The sequence below is a fragment of the Drosophila sulfurigaster genome, chromosome 3 (genome assembly GCF_023558435.1).
Source record: "Drosophila sulfurigaster albostrigata strain 15112-1811.04 chromosome 3, ASM2355843v2, whole genome shotgun sequence".
NCBI lineage: Eukaryota > Metazoa > Arthropoda > Insecta > Diptera > Drosophilidae > Drosophila > Drosophila sulfurigaster.
The window spans coordinates 53,697,698-53,723,152 of NC_084883.1; the positions used below are offsets into that span (position 1 = coordinate 53,697,698).

Genomic DNA, 25,455 nt, shown 5'->3' on the forward strand with positions numbered 1-25,455 from the left:
AAGCGACATAGAATCGAAACAGTTGAGTTGACTCTTCAAGCTAAAATATAATCATAATTTCATAAATCGATGCGATAAGATATCAAACTCCAAACAGTTGTTTGATGACTCAAATTAAGTTATTACTTTTTCTAAGAATTGCAACTTATGTGAGAACAAAAATTTGTTAAACAAATTGCCATAAACTATATAAAAAAAGGTAAATACAAATATGTGTTTATGTAAAAATGTGATGTGTATACGTACGGGTTTGGCTTTGGGTTCCTGCAAATAAAATAGAAAAAAGAATGAAATGAATTTAAATTAAAACAAATGCAAAGTAAATTGTAAATACAAATGAATGAGCGAATGTCAGTTGAGAATTCATAAATTGCAATCGCACATATATATATGTATATTATTATTATTATATATTACACATTCGGGCATTCAAATATAAAACACTCTAATTGGCAAAACATTTTTGAGCCCAATTTTGCGATAACTGCTGCATTGAGTCCATTAAAATGGCAAAAATATAAATAAAATGCATGTGGGCAGCGAGTGGGCGACTACAAGATACCCTAAGTGACTTTTTAGATTACATTTCTGTTAAAATGAAAATTACTTTTTGAAGTTGAATTCAAAGAAGTGAAGTCATTTAAATTGAATATCAAAATCTGCCGCTTTTAATGTGGGAATTTGTTTTAAAGTTCCTAAATAAATATATTATAAATTTGAAAATTCCTTAAAACTTTAAAAGTATAAAACATTATTTAAATTTGGAAATTCTTCTAAAGTTCCTAAATAAATATTACATATTTGAAATTTGAAAATTCTTGAAAATTTCAAAAATATAAAACATTATTTAAATTTGGAAATTCTTTTAAACGTTCAAAGTATATAAAATATATAAAAAGTTGAATAGAATTTCCAAATGGCAAGCAGCATATTTTGACATTCAACTGAAATTGTAGAAAAATATAGAAAGTTGTTTTAAATACTCTACTTCTATTTGAGTTAGGGTATAGTAAACCACAAAAAAAATATACGAAAATAGTCCAAAAATGGCAATTTATGATTTTAAATATGCGTTTTAGTTTTTGAATAAAAATGGGGAATTATGTGGAGAGTAAAGAGGAGACTAAAGCGGGGAAGTGAAAGAGAGAGACTGGGATTATGTGCTCTGCATAAGCCGCTTAAAAGTTGCATTCCCCAAACACACACACACACACTCAATACACACACACAAATGCACAGCTCAGTTGGTAGAGAGAAAATAGTTGTGTCTATCAAAATAGGTATTTTTGTATTTATGTGTGGATAGATTTACGAGTACTTAAATGAGTGCGTGCATAAAATGTGAATATCTAAGTGAGTGCATGTGTGTGTGTGGCACGTTTTGGGCTTAAATCCTGTTGCAGGATACAGACAACGACTCAGGCTCAGGCTCAGGCTGAGGCTCAGTCGGAGGCGAAAAGAAAACAGGAAAAATGAAAAGGAACAATATGAGCAGATGTGCAGGCAGCCAGAGAAACAAATGCAGATGTTTGTCTCGAATTGTGTGTGTGTGTGAGTGTGTGTGTGTGTGCTAGTGTGTGTGTGACAGATGAATATGCATTTGGAGCAAAGGCAAAAAGGAAATAAAACAAAAATTTCAATCGGATTTGTGGCAAAGGCAAAGGAAAAAGCAAAGAGCCTTGCTTGCAACTGGACTGTCAGAGTTTTGTCTTTTCCATTTGTTTGGTGCAATGAACTCTCAGTTGCATATGTGTATGTGTGTATCTGTGTGTGCAGCTGTGCGTAGTCTAGCTACAAATTGAATGATTGTGGCTACGCAAGGCGCAAGGCACCTGGTCATAAGCGCCAATTATAGCTGCAGAAATTTTGTGCTCAACTGAAAACTGAAAAGTGAAAAAACTGCCAAATAGAAAATTCAACTTGTTAGCTAGAAAGAGAGAGAGAGATGGGAGATGGAAAAGAGACAGAAAGAGAGAGAGAGTTGCTGGTGCTGCAACTGGATACGAGAAGCAAGACCACGGACATGGCATCGTATCAGATTGCATGCAACATAATGAAGTTGAAGCTCATCATCAGGCAACATTTGCTCAAGGTATCAAGTGTGTGTGAGTGCCACAACCCTTCGCTCTCTCTCTCTCTCTCTTTCTCTGTTATCCTGGATATATGCCAGGACGAAGCCGAAGCTCGGAGTATGTCACGAACGTAGTGTGTGTGTGTGTGTGCTCAAGTAGGAGCAATGCACTCGCAGCTCTCCGGTTGCAAGCATTGGCATTGTTGTTGCATGTGAGGCAAGATACTCGTACTTTCCGCATTTCGTATGCATGAAGTGAAACCTTTAAGTTCTACTCACTGCTTAGGGTTACTCTCTACGTTATGTGAGTGCATTTAGTTTGATGAAGTTGCCGCATTGCTGGAGTCCTGCGGCCACAAAAGTGAAATTGAAAGAAGACGGCAAAAGGAAACAGCAAAGCTTTCGACGATTACAATACAAAACCATTCCAACCAACCACCCACAGATACACTCATCTACAAGAATGAAGTCAATCACTCAAACCAGCGAAGACCCGAAAGGTTCTCGGACAGACAGAAAGACCGAAAGACCGAAAGACAGACGCTTTTGGCCACTTTCTTTAGACCAGACGCCTTTTAATATTTGCTCTTCACGTTGTCGTTGTTGATTTGCCTTATTTGAGCAAAGGAATGAGACACACGAAAAAACGAAAAAAAAACGAAAAAGAAAACGCTTTTAATGAGAAAATTCCGAAGAAAACTGCATATTTAAGGCCGAACAGGAAGCGAAAAGTCCTTAGACAAGGAGGCGAAGGACGCGAAGGACGCGCGCTCGCAATTCAAATAGCCAAGTTAATGACTTGTGCTCGAGGCATTTTATTTTTTATTTTTTCGGCCTGATTTGTGCAAAGCAAAAGAATAAAAAACGCGCTCGCCCTGGAAGTGTGACCAGCTGGGCAGCTGTCCAAAGGAGCCCAAAAGTAAACCGAAACGAATTCAAATGAAACCAACACGAAATTGAAACTCAAACTCAACTCCGAACTTAAGCTGAATAAAGTATAAAATGAGAGAGGAACAAAACGAAAAAAAACGAAACTGAACGCGTATTAAATTACTCGAGTGCTGCAGAAATACCACAGAAATAAGTCAAAAAAGTGCATTGATCCGCATTCGATTCACAATTCGGGGCAAGAAACCCAGCTAACTGAATCGAAACACTCGATCGATCAGCCACAGTCAAAATACATATGGCGAAATTATTGTCCAAGCGGAGAGAACTTCCGCGACAAAAAAGAAAAAGAAATAAAGAGGAGAAGCTTTGTTATTGTTGGAGGAAAAGAAAACATACTCGTATAATAGATCTCAACACTGTGAAACAACAATTTCTACAGAGAAGAAAAAACTTACTTAGATCAAGAATGAAACCTTGAATGAATTTTGATTGTATTTCTAAATTGAACCAATAAGGTTTATTCTTAAATGAAAATCGAAAATCAACAGAAAATCTAGATTGCCTCATCTTAAAATTCAAGATTATAATCTTGTTTCAAGAATGGTAACATCCTAAAATTGATCGCAAATTTTAAATCAAGATCCAACAATCTTATATTTAGATTGTTTAAAATAAACCAATAAACAAAACGGAGTTTTAATTAAGTTTTACATTTTCCCTATCCTATTCTTCAAGTTGTTAAAAAATTGTATAATACATATGAATATTTTAAATATTTCCAAAAAAATATATCACAATAGAGAATATTTAAAATAATAATAATCTCTTGATGATAAAATATTCTCTTATCCATTAAAATCTAACTCTTGAAATTCTTTAGAGTATATAACCAAAAAAGTTTGTATTAACTTAGTTAAAAATATAAAATAATGAAGTTCTTTTGAATGATACCTATTAAAATTATACCTATTATAATAATATTTATTCTTTTATCAAGAAATCCTTTAAAGTAAAGTTGTGGACTCAGAATATCTACAAGCTCTCAAATAATGATATTTTATGAGTGTGATCTACTCTTTTTAATAAATTTAGTAATGTTAGTTAGTTAGTTATTTTTCGAAAATATTTCCAATCTAAACATTAAAGACTAAGACCCTTCCTAGTATGTTCCAGATATTTCAGCTTATTATGATAAATGTTTTATAAATAGAACCAGTTGCAAAGCAGGCGACTGACCGAGTGCACTTGCATCGAGTGATCTGAGCTTAATTGTGCCAATAAATAATTAAACTTGTGTAGCACAGTGTGAAAGACATGGACATTGTTAGCGGGGATACAACAAACGCGGCAACAACAACGAGAACAATATATTTTAATGATAATAATCATAATTCTGCCGCTGATGTTGATGTTGATGATGATGATGAAGCAGAGGAAGATATAAAATAAAGCGCCAATTGCATGGGAAGCGCGTAAGGAAGAGGAAGAGAGTTTGCGAGTGTGTGTGTGTGTGTGTGTAGAGTATTGACATGTCAACTGAAGGCGCAGCGACTGCAAAATTTACAACTTTATCTATGTTTGAAAGCAGCGACGGCAACAGCGACAGCAGCTGAGATAGTGGACAGCGCACTCTCTGCTCTCTTCTTTCGTGTCGATCGTCGCTTTTGCGTGCCATTTTCTTGTTTGACAACCTTTTGTGACGTTCGACGTCGACGTCGCTGCGCTGTCAACCTCCTGCTTAATTGTGTGAGCAGTCGCGCGCGCTGTCTGCTCTCTCCTAACTATCTAGCACGCTATCTCGCTCTCGCTCTCGCTTGCACGCGCACACACTCGCAGAGGCGAGGCTCGTTTTCGTTTCTGTTTTCGGTTTCCTGTTTGCTGCTGGCGTTGATCGCAGCAGCGAGACAAAACGTTGCGCAGTCGCTTATTTATTTATGTCTGTCTCGCTGTCTCTCTTTCTGTCTGTCTGTCTCTCTGTATGTATGTACGTGTGTTTGTAAGTTGTGAACATCTGCTCCTGCAGGCGGCGGCAACGACTGCGAACGACGTTTGCTTTTCTTTTGTTGTTGTTGCTGCTGCTGCTGTTGCTGTGCCTCGTTTTCGTTATTATCGTTTTTATTGTTGTTTTATTTCATACGGCATATTGCTGCTGCTGTTGTTGTTGTTGTTGTTATTCTTGTTGCTGTTATTCTTGCTTGCTTGTTTGCAAAGAGCTCAGCAAACGCGTCCAAATGGAAGCGCTTCATTTTTGTGGACATGACCTTAATTTGGCTTTGCGATCGCAACATACGATTGTTAGAAGTGCTAGAGCGAGACAAGCATAGTGACATTTGATTTCGCTCTACATTGTGTGTTTAAGATTAGCATTTTTCAGGTTCTTAGCGAGTCCTTCGCTACTGTGTCCTGCAGTCAGCCCGGCCAATGAACTTGTCTTGGGATGAAGACATCAACATCATCATCAACATCCTCTTGCTCATCATCATATAACCACAACCACTTGAGATCCACACACAAATGGACTCCACTTGGGCGACATGCAGATGCAGAGTGTGTGAGTGTGTAACCTGATTTCCTCAAAGGATATGCTTGCTGCCTGCGGCTAGGCTCTTAAGTGATTTCGAAACGCAATGCAAACTGAATGGGAAAATGAACGCAACTCATCTGCAGTCGCCTGGGAAGCTGAGCACAGAGTATAGAGTACAGAGCACTGAGTTTAAGGATACGCGAATGCTACACACACACTGACACACACACTCACACACTCAAGTGCACGTACGCAAGTACTTAAACACACACACATAGAGAGAAGTGCTTGTAGGTTACTAGTTAAACGCAGGCTGCAACTGAGGCCAATGCAAAGGCAATTGCAAGCCGGACAAAGAGAACGAACGAAAGAGCGAAGGAGCGAGAGTGAGAGAGAGCGGGACAGCAAGCGTGCAAAGGAGAGCGGGCGTGTGGCTGGGCGCATTAATTTGCACTGACTGCGGACTCCGGACTGCGAAACATCTGTTGTGCTGACATAAATCTTGAGTGACTGACCGCTGGAGCGAAAGACCGCGCGAACTTTTGTGCGTGGCCGCCGCGAGCTGCAAAAACACAAGCGAACAGCAAAACAGTGCACAACAACAACAACAGCGGAGAAAACCAGTTTACACCGGCTATTGCCATTGCTTTGGCTATGGCATTGGCCCTGGCACAGTGTCCTCACACAGCTGCGCACAACTCTGAACTCTGGAGCACAGCGTGAAGCAAGTGAGTGAACAATACCTAAATCACAGCTGCCTTTGAACACAATGCAGACTAAGGTGAATGCTAATTTCGCCAGAATTTTAGGATATAAAAATACTGGTCTATACATTTAACTACATCAGTTCTGTAACAAAGTTACCTTATTACTGAATAGAGTTAACAGCCGATTTTTCTATTATGAATTTTTAAGTGGCATAAAATCACTTGCTAGGATATTTTCGGGAATTTACTGAATAGATGATATATACTCGATATATTATCACTTAATAGGAAATTTCATGAAGATACATAGAGAGAAAAAAAATCTAGATTGGAAAGTAGATTGCCAATATCGAATTAAGATTTTGTCGATCTTAAAAAAACAATCTTGAAATAAGATTTTAGTTTGAAAACATCATAACTCAAGATTTATATGCCAAATTTGCATTTTAAGACTAAAACATTTTATTTTAAGAGACAAATTTTGATTAAAAGAATGTTTTATTCTATTTTAAAAAGTGGATTGCAAACCTTGATTTAGAATTTTTTCGTATACTGAATGGTTCACCTGATACATATTATGAGTATTACAGAACTTTAAATAAATATATAAAATTTGTTAAGATTCTATTTTTATATTATATTAAGTTGACGCTCCTACATTTCTTTTTCATTCAAAGGTTTTATAAATAATTGAAAATCATTTAAGTTTATGTTACCATTGAGTAGTTTAAAAAACTTGCCAATAGTATTTTATGTTTTTTGTCTTCACTTTTCTGTTTTTTATATGATTAATACAATTTTCCTGACATTTAATTCTTAATCTTTTCAGAACCAATAATTCCTGTATGTAACATTGTCGCTACAATTACAACATGAATCGTTATTATATTGTTTGACGTATTTTCATTTGAATATTATATGTGTTTATATTTTTATAAGGCAAAAAAGTATTGTAACGTTATTATCTTTACTTTTAACCTGTTTTTTAGTTAGCAAAATGTTATGATGTCTACACTTTATGATTGACATTTTCATTAATAGTAATGTTAGTTATATTTTTCTCATCACATTTGAAATCTATAGTTTTCATATAAAAATCTTATTTCAAAATTATTCTTTTTAAGATCGAAAAAATCTTTAATCGAGAAATAATTAAAAAATCATAAATCAAGATTTTTTCATTCAAATCTTAAATCAGAATTTTTCCTCTTTGTGAATGTTGCCCCACTGTGCATTGCCGACAGCACCGTTGTTTATGCTGTTGCTGTTGCCGTTGTCGTTGCTGCGACGGAACGCAGCAGATTTCATTGAGTAACTTTTTGTTGAATGAATGGAAATATGGTCGGAAGAAGCCTGTCTCAGAGCCTGGGAATTGCCTCGCAAAAAAAAGTAAAAAAGTAAAAAGCTGAATGGCCAAAAGCACAAGCTGCACAACTGTTCAACTGTTCAACTGTTGAACGGTTCGATTGGCTGAATGGCTTGACCATACTCGTATAGCAGAGCATGCTTGAATGGCTGTCAACTTGTTGTTGGTGGACTTACCTTCTTCTCGGTGAGCTTCTCGCAGCGACGTTGCTTGCAGATCTGATGACTCTTGTCGTTGCGGCATGGAGCGCATTCGCCGCAGTTATCCTTGCGTTGGCATCCGACGCATTCGCCGCAGCGTTTCCTCTTCTTCTTCGACTGCAATACAGAGGCGGAACAAGCAGAAGAGAAGGAGTTGGTGTTGGTGTTGTGATTGGAGTTGTGATTGTGTTGATGATTGTGATTGGATAATAGTTCATGGTAGTCAAGGTGTTGTTGTTGTGGGTAGGTTATGGTCGGGTGTTCCTATTATTTGCAGCGTTGCAGCTGAGCAGCGATTCAAATGCTGAATGCAAAACTTACCTGCTTATCGCATCCATTCGCATTCGTTGCATCGTTGCTATCGCCCATGCCCAGAGCACTCAACGGACTCTTAAAGTTCGCCGTACTCGATACGGCATCCACTTGCCCCGGATTCCCGCCACTGGGATCCACATCCATGCCGCTTGCCTCGCTCTCAGCACTCGATTCCAATGAATTCGGCCGCTGTTTCCGTCTTTCCTTTTTCCTGGCGTCCAGCCTTGCAATGGGCGACTGCAGCAACTTCTCCACCTTGAGGGGCGTTGTGGTTGCTGCCGCCGCTGTGGTTGTTGATGTTGTGCTCGGCGTTGGCGTGTGCGGTTGTGTTGTATGCGGCGTGTGGCTGCCGCTGCTGCTGGCCGCATGCGGAAAGCTGTTGCTGTTGTTGCCGTCATACGAACTGGGCGTATGCATGCCCACAGCCACGCCCAGTCCGAGGCCATGTTGCTGATGCAGCTGTTGCTGTTGCAAATGTTGCTGCTGTTGATGATGCTGTTGCTGGTGATGCTGTTGCTGTTGCTGCTGTTGCAACGTATTGTTGCCATTGTTGCTGAGATCAAAGTCCTCCTTCTTGAGCAGCATGCTGCCCGTTAGCATATCGTAATCCCCTCCAGCTGCTGTCTCCTTCTTCACCAGCGGAGCAAAGCCTGGCGTCAATGGCTGATACAACTGAAGATCCCCAAATGCTGCTGTGGCTGCTGCTGCAGCCGGCATCAAAGGATAACCAGCGGCTGCAGCGCCGCGATGATGCGAGTGCATGTGATGAAACGCATTCGGTGGCGGTGGAGGCGCGCCCAAAGGCGTGAAACTGCCCGAGGGGGGCGTGATGCTCGTCTGCATCCCTGGAAGTTGAGTGAGCGGCGATCCCACGCTCATCATTCCAGGCGAACTCACCGAGATGCTCGCTGGAGACATTGCCACCGTCTGCAGCGATGTTGCTCCTGTGTTGGCTGCTTGTGCAGCGGCTGCTGCTGCCGCTGCTGCTGCTTGAGCAGCGGCTGCTGTGGGCAACGGCATCGGTGTGCCATCGGGCAACAGTTGCTCGTTGTAGCCGTGGAATTGACTCTGGAATGAGGGCAACTTCGAGAAGGGTTCGAAGCCGCTCTTCGGCTGCTGTTGTTGCTGCTGTTGCTGTTGTTGCTGCTGTGCAGTTTGTGGCTGCTGATCCTTGGACTCCATTTCCCAGGGACGCGTGTAGCTGCCGTTGGAATTGGAATTCGAATTCGAGTTTGGATTCGAGTTGTTGTTGTTGCTAGTGTTGTTCGTATTGTTGTTGCTGTTGCTGGTGCTTACTGCTGCTGCTGCTGTGGCGGCGGCGGTGGCAGCAGCAACGGCATGTCCATCATGTTGTTGTTGTTGTTGTTGTTGGCTGTGAGCCAAGCTGTGGCTGTTGCTGTGAGCATGACTGTGGCCATTGCTGAGGCTGGCCGCATTGCCATTTGCAGTGTTGCTGCTGCTGCTGCCCAAAGGAGTTGCAACATGGTTGCTGGCATTGCCATTAGTGGTGGTTGCTGCCGCTGGTTGCTGGCGTGCATAGTAATCCCAATGTTGTTGCTGCTGCTCCGCCAAAGGAGTTTGCTGCTGATAGTGTTGTTGCTGTTGCAGATGTTGCTGCTGCTGCTGTTGGTAGTGCTGTTGGTGATGATGATGCGGATGATGATGATGATGATACGGCGTCGTATAATGTTGACTCAAGCTGCTCAGCTGATTGAGATGCGTATTATGCAGATCGGCAGCTGCGGAGGCAACAGTTGCTGAGATTGCTGGCAACAGGTTGCTGCTGCTGCTGCTGGTTGCTGCTGCTGTGGGATCGACGGGACCGCCGGTGCTGCTCTGTGCGATTATTGAAGACGCCATTTAAGTCCGAACACTTGCATGGCTGCGCAGCTCTTTGGCCTGCTGCGCTGCTCGCTTTTTGGGTTGGAGAGGGGAAGTCTTCAAAGGGGGGAGGAGTTAAGGAGAAGGGGGGTTCCTTTAACTTTGTATAGTTCTTTAACTGTTTTTCTTTTTTCTTTTTTTTGTACACTCGCTCACTGCTCTTGAGGTAGTTTATCTTCGATTTTTTTATTGATTATGATTTTTTAATTGTTTGTAACTTTTTTTAAATTTGTATTTGATATTTTGAACTCACTGGTTTCGTTTGTGCTTCTTATTTATAAAATTGTATTTATATATTTGTAATTTGTAATTTGTAATTTGTATTGCTTAAGCATTAATATTCGTTAAATATTTGTAAAAGTGCTACGATTTAATTCTTTTTTTGTTTGTTGTTAAAAATTTGTAAGTTAGAAAATTCAAAATTTGTTGTTTGTACTTTATTCGTGGTTGAAGATGCTTTTTTTTGTTATTTGCTCTTTTGTAAACGGCAGCTATGTAATAATTTTATATATTTTAAATTTATTATTTAATATTTTTGCTGTTTTTTATTTATGTTTTTTATTTGTTGTTGTGCTGTGGCTGTGTCTCAGACTTCGACTTCTTGTTAGAAAAATTTGTAAATTTGTAATTTGTAAATTTGTATTTGTTGTTGTATGCGTTGTTTACTTGTTTATATATTTATATATAATATTTTTGTATTGATTATTTAGCTTGTTTGATATTTATCGATTATTATTATTATTTGTTGTTGTTGTTGTAAATTGATGCTTATGAATTTTGTACTCTGGTTTTTGCGTTTTAATTTGATTTGTTTTGTTTGTTTTGTTTGTTTGTTAATATTTTAATATATATAAAAAATAGTTTGCAGCTTTTGTTTCTTGAAAATGAGTTTGAATAAAATTACTTAATTATTTTGTTAGGCCTTAAGCTTAAAAATCTTTGTCTTCCGTTTGTTTGTTTGTTGGTTGCTTACAAATTAATTAAACATTATTTTGTGTGTGTGTTTTATAAGTTATTAAAATTAGCATTAATAATTAGTTTTGCTTTCGTTTAATGCATTGCTTGCATTTTGCTTTTGACTTTTGCTTTGACTTTCGAGTGTCAATTTTTGATTTTCATTGGCCAAAAAAGTAATTTTGTGTTTTGCCAAAGTTGTTTTTCTTGTTGTTGTTGTTGTTGGTTTCCTCAAATCCTTTGGTTCAAAAGCTGCAAAGAGAAAGAATAGAAAATTTATGATTAGAATATGGATTGTTAAAGCTGTTTGCTTAGAGAGATAAAAGCTGTCAAACAATTGAAGCTAACGATTAGTAAACGATTCCTTGAGGAGTTTCAACTGTGTTCTCCAAGTCTCCTAAATGACTTTACAAGGAACTTTATTTGCCTGTTTTTTTGTATTTTTTTCTGTACTTTTTTTGCAACCATTATCGTTATTCTGTTGCTGGTTGCTGCTTTGGCTCTTACTCACTTAAAACATCTACAAACTTCAACACATAATTATGGTCTTTGACTATATAATGAGCGGCGTTGCCCAAGTCCAAGTCCGCGCTGTGGCAGGAAGCATCGCAGCAGCAACAACAACAACAACAACAACAAAAACAGCAGCAGCAACAACAACAAAATGTAAAGGACACTCACTTCTGACTTTTTATTGCCGTTGTCGTTGCTGCTGTTGCTTGTAAGTTATGCTTTAGCTTTGTAAGAGCAGCCACACACACTTATACACATTCTCACACACACTTATACACATTCTCACACACACACACTCTCACACACACTCACAGTTGCTGCGTTTTTCAGTTGCTGTCGCTGTTGTCATTTTCTTGCTTTTTTCGCCATTTTTTTCGCAGTTACTCGCATTATATTTTTTCTTTCATTCTTCCTCGTTTTATTTTTGTTGTTGTTGTTGTTCTCTGTAGCTTGTCTCTTTTGTATTTTGTATTTTATTCTCATAAAAAAACGGCACAGGTGTACATTTTTTTGCGCGTCCTTTGCCGTTGCCTTTTGCCGTTTTTTTTATTTTGTGTTTCTTTTTTTTTGTTATCCACTTTCAACCTGCCAACATTTCGTTGCGCTTCACAAAGTTCAATGGGCCGGCTTCGTGTATGAGTCTCTTTGCTTATGTATGTGTGTACTTCTGTGTATGTATGTGTGTTCATACTTTATAGCAAAGTTTTTTGGCTTGTTGAGGTGTTGAAGTGGCTAAAATTGCCCTTGGCCAAAGCCAAGAAGTAGCATCCACTTTTGGCTGAATGTAAACAAGATTTTGTTTGGGGAAATACCCAAAGCAGACGATACACAACATTTCTCTAATACAAGTACATACATTAATTGTAGGAATAGAAATTAGAATTACATAAATTTCTAATTTAAAAGGGGTTTACAAAGGACACAACATTTTGCTCATTATTTGTAGGAATTGAAATTAAAATTGCATTCATATCACATTTAATGGGGGTTTGTGAAAGACACGAAATTTTGTTCATTTATTGATGGAATAGAAATAACAATAAAGCATTTTTAAATTTGTAGATAAATTAAAAATATTTTTTTATACGATATATACATAGAATTATTGTTAGTCTTCATGATTCCTACAAATTTTATTGTGATCGCATTAACATTGTGTTTGTTATTTAAGAAAACATTTTATATGGAAAAACAGATGCCTGACCTCACTTAGTTGCTTTGGTTGACAATCTGACACTCCCTATATGGTATATTTTAAGTGTAATAGTATATTAATCTACCAAAAAGAACCTTTGGTATATTTTTCCATATTATTATATAAATTCGGTATATTTTGAGTAAATTAGTATATCGATATACCATAAATAGAATTTGGTATATTCTTGTATCTTTGTAGTATATTATTTTGACATATGTTAAGAATATGACATTCATTCTATGACATATTTTGAATGTAATAGTATATTGATATACCAAAATTGTCATTCGGTATATTTTTGTAATTATTTTAGTATATTAATTTGGATAATACTGCACTGTGTTGCTTTTACTGAAATGCGATATAATTCTTAAGTGAAGTATATTAAATTAATATACTTAATAAATGTAACAAATATACTATTACTATCATATAGAGCAAGTACAAACTCATTTCAAATGTTTGCCATTATATTTCAAACCTTTTTTAAAGGCAATAAGCGCCATTAAAAGTGTTGCGCACTATGTTAAAAGAAATGTTTACTTTTTCAATAGAAATTTCTCCCAATTTGTTAAGTTTGAATTTGTAAAGATACATCCATCAGATACGAGTTCTTTAAGTCATTCATCCTGCCCATAAACTTTGCGGACTTTATCGCTATTGTGTTGTTGGCTTTCAGAAGCAGCCGTTGTTTAATGTCTTGCCACTTGCAACAATGTGTTGCAGTTTGACAATTAAAGACTGATTATGTTGTCGTTTACAATTTGCGTGTTGCAATTGCAATTTGAATTTCTTTTCGAGCATCGCGCGGACATTAGTCGACGTCAGACGTCAGATAGCAGACAGCAGAATCAACAGCGGCTGTTGCAAGCAGCGACAGTGCAACCAATGACCAGTGTCCAGTGCAGCAAATGAAACGGTAAAAGGCCAACGGCAGAGGAAGGAAGATCGGAGAGTGAGAACCTGCCACAGAGGAGCGTTAAGATCGGCGAATGTGCGCAGAAAAAGCGAAACAGCACAAAAGAAGAAGGCAGAAAAAAGTGGTGATGTTGCAGCTGCCACAATTTGCTGCACTTTCCGTTTTATGCGACTTCGTTTCGTTTCGTTTCGCGTTGCCATCCTGCTCACATATATTTACATTGTTCAGAAGAGGGGGGCGAAAAGGCAGAAGGCGGAAGGCTGGCAACTGTTGCCCAGTTGCATGTGGCAAGTTACGCGACGCGCTGCGAGTTGCGACTTACGAGTTACGAGTATTGCGCCTGCTACGATAAAGATCCCGATTTCAAAATTAGGCCAACTTGCAAGTGTGTGTGTGTGTGTGTGTGGCAGTTGCAGTTGCAGTTGCAACATGTGCACAATTAGCGCTTCCTTTTTGCACTCGCGATGATAAATCAAGGCAACGGTCAACGAAGCTCTTTTCTTATTTTTATTTTCATTTTTATTGCGCTTTATTCAAATCGGAAATGCTCAAGCAACAAAACTTTTGTGTCTTGAAGCGTCTTCGTCTGCTTATTTCCGCTCTGTGATATAACTTCAGCAGCTGCTGCTCTGCTGTGTAATCAAATTTCTATATCTTATCTGGCAGCTGATAAGCTAGCTTCAAGTGGAGAATTTCGAAGGCAACCTTTCAAATGCCTGTCAAATTTTTTGTTGGCTCAACTTTGCGAGCTTCAATTTGTGTTTGCATTACAAATAAGAGCAAAGCAAAGGGTATTAGTGTGTGTGTGTGAGAGAGCGTGTGTAAGGTTGTGTGTTGACTGTGTGTGTGTGAGGCTTACAATGCGCAAAGCCATGAACAATGCGCGCAATTCACTTCAATTTGAGTTGCTGTTGCTGTTGCTGCCTGCAACATTTTGAATTTTTGTTCGCGAATTAAACACGCAGCACAAACACACACACATGGAATATATATAATGTTGTGTTAGTGTGTGTTTATATAGTAGCATTTAATGTGTATGCGAACAATGCGTCATTTGAGGGCAAAAGTGGCAGCAACAGCAACAGCAGCAACAGCAACAGCAGCGGCAGCAACATTGGAATATAGGTGACGTTGCTCTGCGTTTTCGCTTGCATAAAGTAGGCTACACACACACACACATAGCACACTAATACTCATACACATTGCATGTGCAGAATAGACGAAATGCTCGGAGGCAGCTCAAGCATGACGAGGCGTTGCTGAGGGTGAGAGCCTGAGCCCGAGCAGCAGCAAGGAGCAACAGCAATTCGCTTCTCTCTTCTCTTCTCTGTGTTCTACCTGACTTTCAATTGTCGAGCTGTGGCAGCAGCAACTACAACTAAAGCGGCAGCAACAACAATAGCAACAACTACAACTAAAGCAGCAACAACAGCAGTTACAACAGCAGTTACAACAGCAACTGTTACAAGTGCAGCAGCAACTGGCAGCTCAGAGTCATGTTGCTGCTGTTGCTTCTGCTTTTACCTGTCTGTATGTCTGTCCGCTTGTCTGTCTGCTCTTTGGTTGTCCTGCTGCCAAGCTGACAAGCTGACGCACTGCCACTGCCAGCCACATTTGTTTCAAATGAAGTGGCCATGTAGCAGCCGCTTTACAGCTTTACAGCAAGCAAATGTTGCGCATACGACCCGTGTGTGTTCCGTTCCGTTCTCCCTCGCTTTTTGATACCTGCTACCCATATGGTAAAGGGGTATAATAACTTCGTATTAAATCAATATACCGACTATAGCCTTTGGTATGTTTTTATTATTTTTTGTGGTATATTTATTGGGTATATGGTATGGCACTCTATAATATATGTATTTTGAATGTAGTATTAAGTCAATATACCAAACATAGGATATAGTATACTTGTAGTATTTTAGCGGTATATATTATATATATTTTGCAGTCTATGATATATTTTAAGTTTGGTTGATAATCTGGCATATTTTGAATGTAGTGCTAAATCAATATACCAAATATATAATATAGTATATTTTTAGTATTTTAGCGTTACATTAATTTTGCAGTCTATGGTGTATTTTCCACACTATGGTATATTTTGAAACTAGTACTCAATCAATATACCGAATATATAGTAGAATGTGGTGTATTTGTATTATTTTAACGGTTTATAAATTTTGCAGTCGATGGTATATTTTTAATATGGCTGTCAATATGGTATATTTTCCACCCTATGGTATATTTTGAATGTGGTACTAAATCAATATACCCAATATAAAATATGGAATATTTTTAGTATTTTAACGGAAAATAAATTTTTGAATTCTACGGTATTTTATAAATATACCAACTAAAATACATGGTATATTTTCAGCATTTGCGTGGTGTATTAATTTGTTATTTTTTGAATGCAATACTGTATCAATATACCAAATATATATTCTTCGGTATATTTTATAGTATTTTGTGGTACCGCACCGTTTTGCTTTCATTCAAAATAGGTAGCGAGTATCTCACAGACGAGCAAACTCGAACTTTCTTACTTATTATATTATTTCGTACATTGTAACAAGTAATATTTTAATATGTGTGTTCTGACAACTTTTTCTGTTTTTTTGTCTGCCGCACATATGAAATTTGTTTCAAATTGTTTCTGCCAGCAGCCAACATACTAAAGTATTTATTAAAATATATATATGATAAGTATATAACATGATGCGAGCTTCTCATCTCATCTCTGCTCTCTAGTTCAGACATTGCAACATAATTAAGCAAAAACTTTTTAATATGCAAATCTAGAATGTGCAGCAAATGGGGGAGCATTGCATTATTGCATTTTTTAACAATTTCATGTACATTGCTTTTTATGCATTTTGTTTCTGTTTCTGTTTCGCTCTCCTAAAATGAATACGGGACGCAATGCCAGAAGCCCCTCAGCGTCCTTTTGCTGCTGCTTCTTGTATTAACAGAGACATTTGGCAGCAGTTTCGACCCTCTTCTCTCCCCTATTTACCATTTATTTCCTTCTTTTTTTTTTGGTATAAACATGTTTAACCCATTGATGCGACATAAATTTAATTAAAATTGCAATTTAATTAGGATAGTTTTTTGCATGCTTATTTTAAAAATTCAAATATGAAATTGCATTTTTCAGTTGTGTTATTAAATTGATATCTATGAAATTTCAAATGTATAAAATGTGAAAACTTGTTTATATTAAAGACCTTTTGTTTAAAAGACTAACCGTAAAGCATAAAGAATAGTGGTAGAAAATCATTGACAATCAAAAGCCATAAATTCAAATTTTAGCAAGGTGTAATTTATAAGCCTGCAGCTAATTTAAATATATTCTCCCCAAAAATAGTGAGATTGCAGTAAGAACATTTCGTACATCAACATTTGAAAATCAAACTACAATTTTAGGCTTTGTTAATTCTTATCCTTGCAAGCAAAATCAATAAATTATGGAAATCTAGTAAGTCAAACTAAAAGTTAAAACTTTGGGTTGAGTTGCTAATGCAATGAAATTATTATTTATGAAAGGCTCTTTGAAAACAAAGCTGTCTTAAAATGAACATACGAAGGGCACGTTAAAAAAGGTGTTTGAAATTGAGAACATCAACTTTTGAGTTAAGTTGTTTATATAGTGAAATTATTAGTTTTAAAATTTAAAATTTTCATTTCAAACAAATAAGAAATTTACAGTCGAGTGTGATCGATATTAAACAACTGCAACTAAGAGAAATAGTATCTCAAAACACAAAGTGTAATTCGTTATTTTAAAGTGCAAAATATTCTTCAATTATTGACAATCAAAAGTCATAAATCGAATGTAGTTGCATGAAGTTAATTCATATAAATTTCGCCCACAACTAGAAAGACATTAGATAGAAAATCTAGTAAATCAACATTTGAAAATCAAAGTGCAATTTTAATGAAATTATTAGCTATGAAATGTAATATTTTAATTTGAAAATATTGCTGTGCAAAATGTGAAAAATAATGAGAAAATAAGTCACAGATAACAGAGAGTGAAAAATTTATTTTAAAAGCAAAATATTGTTCAATTATTGACAATCAACAGTCATAAATCGAATGTAGTTGCCTGAAGCTAATTCATATAAATTCTCCCCTGAGCTAGTAAAACATTATTAAGAAAATCTAGTAAATCAACATTTTAAAATCAAAGTAAAATTCTAAGCTCTGTCAGTTCTTATCCTTGTGTCATAAATATTCATCTAGTTTGTTCGATAAGCTGCAAAATTTTGGTGTGTTCATCAAAAGTGAGCTGAATTATCATGACTCTGCTAATGGGTTAATTTACTTGGCGATGTGTCACGTGTAAATTGAGTTATTCGATGCGGGAAGCACGCTGTGGAAGGGAGTGAGGAGCATGTGGCATGGGGCATGGGGCAACTGGCATTCGAGGTTCGAGGTTTGAGTTGGGAGAAGGGGCAACAACATTGTGGAGTATGCAGAATATGCGATGAAATGAAACGTGCTGTGTGCCACAATGAAGCCATGCAAAGGAGCTAACCAAACACACACACACACGCACACCGGTTACACCCTCACACACACACACTCACACAGTCTTGGGGATTTACGAGTATGTCATTTCGCATACTTTCAAAGTCACGCACGTTGCCGTTAACGTTACAAGCTCACGCTGCTCCGATGAGTGGGCGTGTGTGTGTTGCCTGTGTGTGTGTGTGTGAGTGTGTGTTTACTGCGTGTGTGTGTGTTGTTTGTTTTTCTCTAGGTCAAAGCCTTAATTTGCCTGCCGTGTCCTTTAGCGCTGCCTTTTTGCTACCTGCGCGTGCTTTTTTTTCGGCATCTACTTTTATTTTATGAATGAAAACGAAAACGTTCCAAGTTCGAGGCGAGTGCGAGTGTGTGTGTGTGTCGAGTGTGTGTGAGTGTGTGTTTATAACTGGCATATGCAACAAATGTGCGTGTGCCCAAGTTTATTTTTAGCCCGACGCGCTAATTCATTGGGGGTCGACGCCAACTGCAAACTGCAAACGACGAACAGCAAACGGCAAACTGCATTTCTCAGATGCAAGACTCATAAAAACAGAAATAGATGCAGCACAAACAACAACAAGATGATGAAAAGTCGCGTCCAGTTGGCGGCACATGTGGCCGCCTTGTGGTCAGACAAATTGCAGCAGCATGTGCAGCAAAAGATACACAAACAACACAGAGATACAGATACAAAGATACAGAGATACATTTGTGCTGCTTGAACTTGAACTTCTTTTTACTGCCGCAGTCGCAGCAACTGCTGTTGTGGCTGCCTCAATTTGTATTGCTTTATTATTTATTATGCTCGCTACCGAAAGGGTGAAGCAGCATGCCAAGTTGTTGGCACTGGAGAGAGCTGCAAACGGCAGCAACAGCTGTCCGTCTGCCCGTCTGTCCATGCTTTTGAAAGGCTCTACGGCTGTGAGCATGCGAGTTGGCGCCTTCAAATTTATAAACAACATTCTTGATTGATAAAATTGTCTGCAGCTTATGGCAAAAAGTTGCCACGCCTTTTTACGCCCATGCAAATCAACATAAATATAAATGACTTAACCCGCTATGAGATCTTTTATAAGTTAGTGCAAGCAATTAATTTGAATACTTTTTTTTAAAGTGAAGAGCAGCAGCTGGAGTCAAAAATGTGTTCCAAAATGATGTTGAAGCTGAGAAAAAGGAAAATCTCTTTACGGGTAAGAAAAATGAAAAGTATTCCACTCCAAAATAATGTAGAATTTTTCTTATATCTAAAAAAAATAAGGAAAACTATTTCATACGCCGATATAATATATCTTTTTCACAGCTAAGAAAAAAGAAAAGTATTTTATATCCTGAAATAATGTAGAATCTTTTTCATGTCTAAGAAAAAGAAAAGTATTTCTTACGCCAAAATTATATAGAATCTTTCTCACAGCAATGAAAAATTAAAAGTATTCCATACTTCGAAATAATATAGAATCTTTCTCATAGGTAAGAAAAAGGAGATGTATTTCATATAGCGAAATGATATAGAATATTTCCCATATTTAAGAAAATTGAATAAATAATATAAAATAATATAGAATCTTTTTCACAGCTAAGAAAAAGAAGAAGTATTTTATACTCTGAAATAATAATAATAAACTAATACGCCGAAATAATGTAAAATCTTTCTCATAGGAAAAAGGAGGAGTATTTAATACGTCGAAATAATATATAATCTTTCTCAAAGCTATGAAAAATTAAAAGTATTCCATACTCTGAAATAATAAAGAATCTTTTCCACAGCTAAGAAAAATAAATAAAATCCATGCTTCGAAATAATATATAATCTTTCTCAAAGCTATGAAAAGTTAAAAGTATTCTATTCTCTGTAGAATCTTTGTCACAGTGAAACGAAAAAAAGGAGACGCTTAAGGTATTTTAAATTTACGAATTTTAAGCTTATTTCTTTTTAATATTGAGCTGGATTGGTTTCACAATTTTAAATATATGTTTTCTTTTCGTTATTATAGTGAATTGAAGCTGCATTCCTTTCTTAGCTCAGCGAGTATTTTGCTGTCGAGCTTCAGCTTCGCGTTCTCGAGACTGCAGCATTCTTTGCTTGTTTGACTTTGCTTTCGTTGTCAGCTTCTATGGCGCTTTAAATTCTCTTTATTGCCCATGTCAAGGCAACTTCAGAGTCAGAGTCAACTTTAGAGTCAGAGTCAGCGTCAGCGTCATGTCGAGCTTCAGAGTCAGCTTCAGCTTCAGCTACAGCTTCAGGGTCGGGGCGTGGGCTGCTTCTCTGTCATGTTACGACGCCTCATTTGGGGGCTGACTTCAACTCAAAGTTGTTCTTATTCTTCGTTTTCTTTTTCTTGTTGTTTCGCTTTCGTTTTTTTGCAGTTTGGTTTTTTGTTTTTTTTATGTACTTCTGTTGTATTTTGTATTTTATTTTTGGCGCTTCTGTTTTGTGCGCGCCAAAAGAGGCTGCATGAGTGTATCTGTAACTGTGTGTGTGTGTGTATCTGTATCTGTGTGTGTGTGTCTGAGTGTATCTTCAAGTTTCAGCGCGTTGCCTTGAAGTACGCACGTTACTGTTAGTTAGTTACGAGCTCAAAGTCGAGTCGAGTCGAGTGTTGAATTTGTTTGTATGTAGCTCTGGCGTATCTTTCTTGCTTTCATTCTTTCTTTCTTTTTTTGGTTTATTTTATTATTTGCTTGCCACGTTCTGTGCACGTTTCACAACTCTTCAGCAGCAGCAACTTCTGTGAAGCCTTGAGCAGCTTTTTAATTTAACTTGACAAACGTCGTCGCATATGCGCCACAGATACAAATGTATCTAGCGGATTGGCGGCCTCTCTGAAGGCGCTTTATTGCTCCGATTGCTGTTGTTGTTGCTGTTGCTGCTGGCAGCAACAGTTTTTGGCATTCTGCCGCTACTTCGCTTTGCTCTATTTGTATCTGTATCTGTATCTGTATCTTGAAGTTCTTGGACCGCGTGTTTATTGTCATTACTCATCTCAAATGTTTTTGTGTCAATTTTCGGGACTCTCAACCAAAAACAACAACAAATCGAAAGTCTGTTGCCAGCCGTTGTTGTTGTTGTTGTTGTTCTTTGCCTCTGCTTTTATGAGGCAAAATCTTCTGTTGCGTTCATTTAATTTTATTTCATTTTTCGCATGTTTGTTTTGCTTGCATTTGTCGACTGTTTTCAGTCGTTCTCTTCTCTTGTATGTTTTTCTTTTCCTCTCTCCCTCTCTCTCTCCACCTCTCTTATTTTAGCCATCGTCATCAAATCTGTCAATAAATCTGCTTAAATTTGCCTGTTTATGTCTCAAGAATAACACTGAAAATCCGTAGCAAGTGCAGCCGGCGGCGCACGACTTTTGTAACCTGATCTTAAATTCCCCAAAATAAACGAAAACGCAAATTTGTTATTTCTATTTAAGGTTTTTACGTGTCCCATCTTGCATCCTGTTGTTTTTAGAACCCAAATCACAGTGCTTTGATCTGATAAATTTAGAGGAATTACCAGCAAAACGATTAACAATTGGAAGCTGCTGAATTGCCGACGGAATTGCAATTATAAATAATTTAAGTACATTCTACATTTAGAATTTTATAAACGTCTTAAGAATATTCTTCCCGGAGTGTGCAATAAACTAATCCGAAATATTATATATTTTATCTTTCCGTCTTTTCATTGAACAATGTTTTTTTTATTGAATTTTGAATTTGACCTCAATCTTCCTTTCTCAACTCATCATCTTTTTATATGTGTCATATATGAATATTGTTTTAATTGGAACTCCCATTTTAATAATTACAACAAAAAATCATTTAAAAATTATTGCCAATGTTCTCTTTTCTATTACTAATAAGAAATAGAGAATAATTCGGGAATAGAATAGTTGGCAATCCATTATTTTTCCCTTTCTCAACTTCAAAAGTTTCATTTTGATTACACATTATAATATATTTTCTTTGTTAATTGTGTTTTTAATAATTCAATATAAATTTCCATATATTTTTTTAAATTTGAATAATTCAAGACCAAATTAATCTCATATTATACAATCTCATATAAAATTATTTTCGAATAAAATATTATCAAACCATTATTAATCTATTACCATTCCTTTTAAAGTTTCTGATTTCATAAATTTATTATCATATTATAAATTATAGAGTTTTACACACCAAGATTTTCATATTAACATTTTTAATTCTATAGCTAATAATTTCATTTAATAACCCATTCAATTTAAAAGTTAAAGATTTCAGTTTCCCATCCCTTTTTTTTGTGTCCAATTCGCAAAATATTCCTTCTGACACAACCGGCTTTCAAATTTTTCTTAAATTTCTTAAAAAATAATTTTATTGCATTATCGACTCAACTCAAAAGTTTAAGCTTTTGATTTACTAGATTTCTATAATTTTATTCTAAATATAGTTTTACTAATTCAACATAAATTCCACTTTTTTGCTTTTAATAATTTCGAAATAATATTCTTATGTGATAATAAGCATAAAGAATTTACAAACCGTTGTTAATCCATTGCCGTTGATCGACTGTTGTTGTTGTTGTTGCTGCTGTTGCCACTGGGAAGTTGTTGTTGTTGCTGTGCTTAAATGATGACGAAGCTTTTCGAGTTGATCAAGCTTAAACTTTGTAACCGAATTAACCGTTAAGAACGAAGAACGAAGAACGCGAAACACGCACGAAATGTCGTAAAACCGAAAGCGATATCGAAATCGAAAACGAAGCCAGAACGAGAGAGAGGCACTCCGAAAAGAGGGGGGAGAGAGGGAGATAGAAAGTGAATTAAGAATTAACTGTTTACAAGGCGAAAGCAAAACGCGAAAGATGCGAACGCGAGCACGAAAAGAGAATTAACGCAAAGAAACGATGCGAAGATGCATGGAAATTAAATTAAAGAAAATGTTGCCACAAAAAAAGTGCAAACATTTGCAATTGTTGTTGTTGTTGTCGATGTTGTTGTTGTTGTTGTTGGCACTATTCACTTGAGCAACATAATTGCCAGTTAATTATTTGTTGTAATTGTTGTAACACATTTGAAACTTGTTTCTCCCCGATCAAAGTATTTAACGCGATTTAATTGCAATTGCAATTGCAGTTGTTGTTGTTGTTGTTGCTTGTGGTGTGAAAAGGAAAACTGAACGCGGAAATAAACAACAAAACGCTGGCGACGGCAACGCTCAGCGTTGAGTTAGTTAGTTAGTAGAGAACACGCACTAAAAAACCGTAGTAGAATAATAATTCACAACGCAGTTCGCTGGCAACTCGCAACTCGCAACTCGCACTCGTTTCTGGCGCTCGTACGAAGAGAGCGACGGCGACGGTGCAAAAGTTTTTGTATTTAGGAAACTTTTCACCCTTCGAAGGATACACAACAACTGATTGTGCCGTGCACAAGCGAACGGCAAACCAACCCCGACGCCAGCAGCTAACCAGCAATCCAGCGAACAGCGCCAGCAGAGGCAGCAGCAGCGGCAACGCATCGGTTTGACGCCGCGCCGGCAGCAACACACAACATCAGCAACAACAACTACACCATGAATGCCATGCCATCATACCCAACCCCGCTGCTCGCGGCAACGCATCGAACGCATCGAACTGCAACATGTTGGGAGCATCAGCAACAGCAAATAAAGCCCAGCTAATGGAATTGCGTGTAAATTAAATTGCAAATTTAATAGTGTAGAGCATTTTAAGACTGATTTATTTTGCAGTTGAATTGTAATAAAATATTACATTAAAATATAAATCTAAATTAGAATATGTTCTTATTTCTAAATTATCTTTTTGATTCTGTAATTTATTCATTAAATAATAAACGATTTTTTTACTTTTTTTATATTATGAATTAAAATTATAAATTTAATAGGTAAAAAAAAGTGTATTATGTTTTTTAAATTTATAAAAAGTAAAAAAATATAATTAAAAATATAATTATAATTAAAAAATATAAATTAATGTAAAAAATATTTTAAAATTAAAAAAAGAAATTTTATAATATAAAATACAAACTCATCAAAAGAATGTAAAAGTAGAAACGTAAATAAATTTGGTTTTTTTTTTATTAATTTAATTGTTTGTTACAAATCAATTTTATTTAATTTAATAAAGAAAAAAAATCGTTTTTATATAATATAAAAATTACAACATAAAAATGAATAAAATGTTCATTAGTCTTTGACAAAGCTGTAAATATTTTATTTGCTAACATATTTTTGTTCTGTTGAATTTATTTAAAGTTTTTTAAAATATTTTTAAATGAAATACAAGATTAATTGATTTAAATAATAAATCCTTTTTGCTTAATAGTTTTCTGCGTTTCTTTACAGTGAGTAAAAAATGAAACATATTACTAGTTTCTCAAAATAAAAATAATCATTTCAATAAACTTTTTTGTATTATTATTTTCCTTATATGTGATTCCTTGTTGCTTGATAGTTTTCCACGTTTCTAAAAAAAAAGAATCGTGTTATAAATTTCTTAGTATTGAAATTATTATTTAAATAAAGTAAAAATGTCTTATTAATTTTATACTTATATATTTTTCATTTTGAATATTTGTATTGCTTAACAAATTCAACACGAATCACCCTGTTGTTGTCATAGGTTGCATTGCGTTTGAAGGCAACCTTCGATCAGCAACTCATACCATTGCTGTGGCTGCTGCTTGTTGCTTTGTTGTTGCTGTCGCGGTTGCATGTCCTGGTTCGAACAAGTCCTGCAGGCGAAACACGAACAGCTGCATGTGCTCGTTGCTCACACACACACACATTTACACTGCCATGCGGCGTTTGAAGTGCGCTCTTGTTGTTGCTGCTTTTGCTGCTTTTGCTGCTGCTGCTGCTGCGGCGATGCGGCGCTGCTGCCCCGCTGCCCTGCTGCCGTTGCGTCTCCTGTACAGTTGTTGTTCCAATTAAAAAATTTTTTCCCTAGTTTCGCGCGCACAATGCGAACTTGCAATCTATGAGCTATGCAACAGCAGCAGCAACTGCAACAACAACAACAACAACTGCAACAAACAGCGAATATTTTCTGGTTTTATTTCGCTGTTGCTGCCCGCAGTTTCTGCTGTTGCTGTTGCTGTTCTCATTTCTATTTGAAGCCTGGACCTTGTGGGCGTAACTATGCAAGTGTGTGTCAGTGTGTGTGTGTGTATGTGTGTGTGTGTGTGCCATATCCTTGCACTGGCTGCTGTTGCTGCTGTTGTGTTGCGGGATTTTGGTACAATTTGCCTTCTTATTTCACTTTTTGCTGGCAGCTTTTGTAAAGAGCTCTCATGCAGCTTCCCCTTCCACCCTCCTTCACTCTTCCTTCATCCTCCCTCTAGCTGCCTCTATATGTCAGTTGATTTCATTTCACTTTTTTTTTTGTAGTTGTATTTTGCG

General features: G+C 36.8%; 1 protein-coding gene across 1 annotated transcript in view; it reads right to left on the reverse strand.

Moving 5' to 3' along the window:
* LOC133842411 (methylcytosine dioxygenase TET) overlaps positions 1-23,434 on the reverse strand; it is a 145,142-nt gene extending 121,708 nt beyond the window's left edge. The window contains 4 exon segments of the mRNA XM_062275481.1: positions 247-264; positions 7,736-7,876; positions 8,081-11,161; positions 22,576-23,434. Of these exon segments, the coding sequence (XP_062131465.1) occupies positions 247-264; positions 7,736-7,876; positions 8,081-9,934 (2,013 nt within the window). The 5' untranslated portion in view covers positions 9,935-11,161; positions 22,576-23,434.
* Positions 23,435-25,455: the final 2,021 nt, after the last annotated feature.